The 6,703-nt window shown below is 46.8% G+C and overlaps 1 protein-coding gene across 1 annotated transcript in view; it reads left to right on the plus strand.

Moving 5' to 3' along the window:
- RQCD1 (RCD1 required for cell differentiation1 homolog (S. pombe)) overlaps nt 1-6,431 on the plus strand; it is a gene marked incomplete at its 5' end in the record, with an annotated part of 8,470 nt that extends 2,039 nt beyond the window's left edge. Inside the window, 5 exons of the mRNA XM_009585999.1 lie at nt 694-803; nt 1,585-1,694; nt 2,658-2,756; nt 5,259-5,350; nt 6,039-6,431. Of these exons, the coding sequence (XP_009584294.1) occupies nt 694-803; nt 1,585-1,694; nt 2,658-2,756; nt 5,259-5,350; nt 6,039-6,207 (580 nt within the window). The remainder of the gene's footprint in view (nt 1-693; nt 804-1,584; nt 1,695-2,657; nt 2,757-5,258; nt 5,351-6,038) is intronic.
- Nucleotides 6,432-6,703: the final 272 nt, after the last annotated feature.

Genomic DNA, 6,703 nt, shown 5'->3' on the forward strand with positions numbered 1-6,703 from the left:
GCTGAAGTTGTTTTTTAGCTGCTGCAAAGTAGTGTTAAGCAGCAACCCTCCATGAGATGATAGCCAAAGAAATAAGGTAGTTTTACACCACACACCTTTACAGTTAAAGTTTGAAAACTGAAAATAGAGGAAGAATGTTGGATGCCTGTGCAAGAGAACATCCCTCTGCTAGCAGAGCAATCTCCAGGTTTCTCTCTGCAGTCCTGTATTTTTCACCATTGTCAGAAGTGAGGACAGTGTGAGGACTCTTGAGGAAAGGTGGCTGTGCACATTTAAACTGTAGTAATGCCTAGAGATCAGCCAGTCTGGATTTCTGTCATGCAGAGGCTTTGCACATGCATTGTGGCTGACTATCCCTGCCCATGGGAGCCTGCAAGGTGAATTGCAACAGTGAATGTACAAAGCAGAGGGTCTAGGTGGCAGGAAGAGGTAATAAAAACAACAGGACGTGCTCTGTTCCTGGTCAGCTGGAAGCAGCGATGCAGGTAACTGACAGTTTAGGTTTTGTGCTGTGCCCAGTGCAGAATTTGCTTCATACCTTTCCATCAGAGAATGAACTGTTACCCTCTTTTGAGGAGCAGCAGCAATGGTGTCTTGTGAGGAATAGTCTTGAGGCTCTGCATGGTAATGCTGGATTGTGTGCTCGCTTTGTTTTCCTTGTCTCTCACATTGGATGTTCTCCCTTTCCTACAGGTCAGCTTTTCTGGCAGCTCATATCCCTCTCTTCCTGTACCCCTTCTTGCACACAGTTAGCAAGACACGTCCGTTTGAGTACCTGCGGCTCACGAGCCTCGGAGTGATTGGTAAGTAGCCAGACTAATGCTGGAGCACTGGTTTCTTAGCAAGTTGGATGCAGCTCATGCTGTGGGTATAGAGACCTGCACAACCAAAATCACAGGTCTCTTTTTATTGGGATCTTCTGAGTCCTGTAGTATTAACAGGAGGAACTGTTCCTTTTCCATCAGTTGTGGAGGCAGGTTCCTCTTAGTGTGTAGGAATTGGGCTTTTCACTAACAAGAAAACATTGAAGTCTGGGTGCATTACCAAAAATATGTTTCCTGTGAGTACATGCACCTGCAGGCTTGTTGTGCCTTTACCCTCAGCCCAGCCAGCTAGACACTGGGATGGGTGGGTGCAGACTGGGCTTTCTTTGGGTTTTTGTCATTGATTGTCTTGGGCATATTTGCCCTGTCTTCCCCTTATCCTGTTTTTTTTTTCTTCTTTCTGCCCCAAACATTTCTCTCTTAATGCATGAAGTAAGAGGGTCTTAAAATGCATTTCTTCTTCCCAGAGGTTGCTGTGGGTGGCATGATCCTCTTGGGTTTGTGTTACCACTGGGGGAGACCCAAGAATGCATCCCCTTTCTGAAAAACAAACAACCCCCAAACCCAACTTGATTACTTTTATGCTGCCAAAACGATTTCTTCTCCAGCCATGTGCTGCAACATATTTAGGATGACAGTTGCTCTGCCTGCCATTCAGACTTAATGATTGCTGGGGAGGACACAGCACAGGCCCTCTTTGAAAGAGATTTTTTGAAATAATTTGTCATTTATTGATTTTGGCTTTTGTTTTTCCTTCAAGGGGCCTTGGTGAAAACTGATGAGCAAGAAGTGATAAATTTCTTGTTGACAACAGAAATTATCCCCCTGTGCTTACGCATTATGGAGTCTGGCAGTGAACTCTCCAAAACGGTACCTACTCTTTTTGTCTTAATTAAGAATTGTTGTTTATCTGTGACTGACCAGGCAGCCAGTAACATGCAGAGTTGGCTTGTGTCCTGTTGCAAATACTGGGGCAACTCTGGGTGGAGTTTTTACCTCCTCAAAAAACAAACCAAAACTACCAAACTAAGCTGGAGTTCCTGAGCTTGGGAGTTTTGCTGGGAAAGATCTTGCTGCTCTCAACACCCATTCCTTTCTTTGCAGCGTTGCAGAGTAACTCTCAGCGCTGAGCTGAATCAACTTTCCTTGGCCTGAGAGAACAAATGCTGTAGCTACGCAGTGCAGAGGTTGGGCGGCAGCTGTTAGTGGTGGTTATGGGAATGTTCACCGCACTGGACCAGTTTGTTGTCTCCTCTGATCAGGGGCCCCTTTCCCCCATGAGCTCAGATCTGTGGTCAGACGGGTCCGATGACCCAGGTAGGCTGGCCACAGGCTTTAGTCTGTGTGTGCTTCTCTGGTGAAGCCTGCTGACATAGCTGGCTGGCTGAGGTTCTTCCAGAAAGTCACGTGTATCATGATGAATCGGTAACGCTCATCAAGATGAGCACCAAAATCAGCTTGCCCTCTAGATGGCAGGACCAAGGGACAGATCCTTCTCCTGCTTCTTACTCTGTGACCAGAGTAGTGTGGCCGTAATCCCGAGGCTGTCCTGAGCGGCCTGGCAGTAGTTGCTGTCTTATGCAACCTGCATCCCGTCGTCTTGTACACACTGCTTTGTGACCATCTCTTTTCTTTAGCTAGAGATGCCAAGCATTGTGTAGTGTCCTGCATTTTCTTTTGGCTTTAAACTTTCACCGAGTAAAGCATTTGCTGCCTGCTGAAAGGCCTTTCAGCTCTGGGACTGCCTTGAAAAGAACACAGCACAAAGGCTGTCCCTTTTCAGGATACATAAGTTGTTTATACGCTTTCTTTTCTGCTTTCTCCCTATTCTAGGTTGCTACGTTTATTCTTCAGAAAATCCTCCTGGATGACACAGGGCTGGCATATATCTGTCAGACTTACGAGCGGTTTTCCCACGTTGCCATGATACTGGTAAGACTATTTGTTTCCTCTCTTTAAAAAAACAAAAAAATTATGCTCTAGCAGCCAGCTTCTTCAGCAGCTACTTTACTGCTCTCTGGCTGGAGCACAGGATGAGGGAGGCAAATCGTTCTTGGGCTTATTGCTTGCGACACTGTAGCTCTCTGCTTCTGCATGTTTCCTTTGTATATCTCTGGTTTGCATGTCAAGAGGGCACATATTAGTTGTAATATAGATATATAGTCCCCAAGATAAACCAGGTAAATATCTCCAGAGAAGAAAGAGTTTTCAGGGTTGTTGGTTGGATGTGAATTGATTTGATTTTATGTAAGAATGATCACATGGCTCAGACCATGGATCCATTTCCCATCTCTGTCTCCCACAACAGGTTGAAAGAGCAGCAGGTTGAGCAAAGGAGTAAGAGCAGGGCAAGCATATATGATACTTGCCCTCGTAAGAGTGTCACAGCTGCCAGCTATTTTCAGCTTTGGATTTCTGGGGCCAGTTGTGGGTTTTCTGTGCAGTAACCCCCAGTGTTTGTCCTATCCTCCCCTTGAACCCATGGAAACTTTTTGCATCCACAGTGTCCTTTACCAAGGAGTTTCATGGATTTTCTGTTCGCTGCCTGGAAGACCAACCTCCTTTTTTTCCTCTTTGAACCTGGCTCCTACTAGCTGTTGCTTATGACTCTAATTCTTGTGTTGGAACACAGAGAGAGCAGACAATTTTTGTCCATTCCCTGTCCCCTGTGAAGGAGAAGTTTGGGTACTCATAATGTATTCGTCCCAGGAGTAATAGCCCCAACTTGAGCTTTATCATCTTTGAGCTCACAAGGGGAATATATGTCTGCCCTAGAATAGCTATTGTCCTGCTTTTGTGTTTGGTTGGTTGGTTGCTTTTTAAAGAGCAGTCTCAGGAGAAGAAAATGCAGCATTAAGTGCTTTGCAATGCTGGTTCTGTGCCTAAATGTTGATGCTTTCACTGGGAATATTTATTTGTCTGTTTTCCCAAATGTAAAGAAAATGTTACCTCCTAATTCACCCCCAAACAGCAAAATATGAATCATTGTGAGCTGATGTCCATAATATCCCATGTGACATGATTTTTGCTTTCAAGAAAAGGATCGGCTTTGATGAAAGTACATCTGGCTCAGGGGCAAAGTGAAGGATGCAATTAGAAACCCTGGGGTAGGGGAGGGAAAGAGAACAAGATAGAATCCGTGGCTGGGAAGGGTTTGAACATGGAAGGATGTGCGTATGTAAAGCTGTGTTAGCATAGAAGAAATCCTAGCTGTGGTATAATCCCACCATTGGGTGAAGCACTGACATGATTAGTATTCCATAGCACTATGGAGAAAGATGAAAATGTTCATAGACATTTCTGTTCTCCATTTCAAAAATCAGGATTGCGTACTCCTGTCTCATGAGTGTGATGATGTACTTCCTTGTCTGCTGATAACTGAGTAAGATGTTACGAAAATATTAGATGCTTTTAAAAGACCAAGTTAGTATTTCCCATCCAGGAGCTGTCTGAGGAGCTCTCTGACTTGTTCTTTATTTCGAAGAAATATTGGTATCCTGGGGAATTGCCGAGAACAGGAAGCTTGCAAAAGGGCAGATGAGGGGGACCTGCTAATTGCTAACTGCCTGAATATCTAAACGCAGGTGAATTTGGCTAATGAGAAAAATGGTTAGTGCTAGCCAATGTAGTTTCACAGGAAAAAAAACGACTTGTTGGGCAGATCTGGTTGACTTCTAAATATGATGAAGCAGACTGTTAAACTCCTTCAAAGCAGGCATGTGAAGGCATCCACACTGTTTGCTAGGCTGGGTGCATTCAAAGGTGCAACCATGTGCAAAGTCGTGTACAGTGTGAGAAATGGAGGCTGGGCCGGGGAGATCTGCCCTGAGCTTGCTTCCCAGTAATGGCTTAATGAGGGATGTAGCAGAAAGAGAAAGTACAACTCCCGGGTGCGTGATAAGACCAGATGTGGATGTCACTATACGTGGTGTGGGTGAGCCCAGTACTTCGGCATGGCTTCCCACGCTATTGTTAACGTTTTAAAAGGGCGTTAAAATGAAGGCAGCGCAGATGAGAACAGGGAGTGTTGCAGAGCTTGGGAATGCACCTCAAGGGGTGACTCAGCCTGAGCTTATCAAAGCGTTTGGGATACGTTTGCCTTCCTCCATGAGGGGGAAACCCCAGGTTCTCTTTAGTCTAGCAGCGACTTGGACCGCTAAGCAGTCCTGGGGAGGTAAAAACCAAATAGAGATGAGACAAGTTTTCCCTGAGCTGCTGGGAGTAATCCTTTCCAAGTTGTGGCTAGCTGCTTTTCTCAAAGGCATCTTGGCAAGCAGAGCGTGGGCTCCATGCAGGGGTATCTAGATGAAGGGTAATGGGCTGTGGTATGTGGGAAGCCAGAGTGAGTGATTTCATAGTCTTTCCCAGTCTCTGCTGATTGTGAAGCTGTTTTTACAAAGACTTTAACTGGTGGCACTGGCCTCTGTCAAACAGGGTAAAATGGTCCTGCAGCTCTCCAAGGAGCCGTCGGCACGGCTGCTGAAACATGTCGTCCGTTGCTACCTTCGCCTTTCCGATAATCCCAGGTAAACATTTTAGGAGTTTGGGCAGGTGCTTCGGCTCCCTTGGAAGTGCAGTTCTTCCCCACGTGGGGAGAGTCAAGGTTCCTTGTCTGTCCACGTTAGCCTTAGCTCGGAGTGGAAAATGGGTGGGTTTTTTGCTTGGTTTGGTTTTTTTTTTATTGCTAGTCCCAGGAGCTTTTATCGTACATGGGAGAAACGGTGACTGTCTGGGGCTTGTGTAGATTCAAGCTCTGCAGGTTACGACTGCCTGAGCTCAAATGTAGCTTGAACTAGGTACGAGGGAGGGACTGAGGTGGAAGGTATGCTGTGCTCTCCCCCTTCTGCATCGTGTGGGCTGTTAGCAGTAGAAGCCAATGGATGAAATTCAGTTGAGGGAATACAAACTGGTTTTGTGCTGATCAAGCAGCTCTGCCCAAAGCCGTTGGGTATGTATGTGTTGTCTCGGCCTCTCCTGGCATCGCATTGCTCTTGACTGACAGGTGTCAGGGCACAGGGGGTCTAGCGTGAGGGGTGGGAGCCATGCTGGCTGGCCGAGCGCCACATGCTGTGGTGCTGCTGCTTGGTGCTTTCCTTGGCTGGCCCTGCCAGGGAGACCCCCAGGCAAAGGACCGTCGTGTCCCCAGTGGGGTTTGCTCCCCTCTTGCCCCTGTGAGTTTATTTGTTGGGCCCTGTTTCATGTCTCTTGATGTAGGGCACGTGAAGCTCTCAGGCAGTGCCTTCCTGACCAACTGAAGGACACCACCTTTGCCCAGGTCCTGAAGGATGACACCACCACAAAGCGCTGGCTGGCTCAGCTCGTCAAGAACCTGCAAGAGGGTCAAGTCACCGACCCACGGGGCATCCCTCTTCCTCCGCAATGACTGCTGGGGGAGGTGGGGGACCGGGGAAGAAACAGCTCAGGTTTACAAAGAACCAGGAACAGGTGACCTCTTCTGCAACAAATTGGGCACGCCAGCTGGCTGCCGGCCTGTAGGACCATCCCACCCAGCCAAAGGGCTGCTCTGTAGCAGTGCAGCATGCCTCCGGGGATCGCAACACCAGCAAATGCTGATACTACAGCTTCAAAAAAAAAAAAAAAAAAATCAACTGAAGTATTGTTCACTCCCTGCATCCAAGTCTTAATTATGATATTGTCCAATTAGAAATGTCAATTTCTTAAAAAGAATATTCCATCAATACTGTAAATTTTGTTTCCAGCCCCACTAAGGTCAGGGATACTAGTAAAGGTTTCTCCAGTTCCTTGTCACTTCTTGTTTACACGTCTGTTTAGATGAGTAAGCTGAATAAAAGCCGACCCAGTTGTTTTATCCCCTCTTAAGACTGCTACTCAGCTGCAGGTAGCCCAGGGACAGCTTT

This window comes from Fulmarus glacialis, unplaced genomic scaffold (genome assembly GCF_000690835.1).
Source record: "Fulmarus glacialis isolate BGI_N327 unplaced genomic scaffold, ASM69083v1 scaffold16589, whole genome shotgun sequence".
Lineage (NCBI taxonomy): Eukaryota > Metazoa > Chordata > Aves > Procellariiformes > Procellariidae > Fulmarus > Fulmarus glacialis.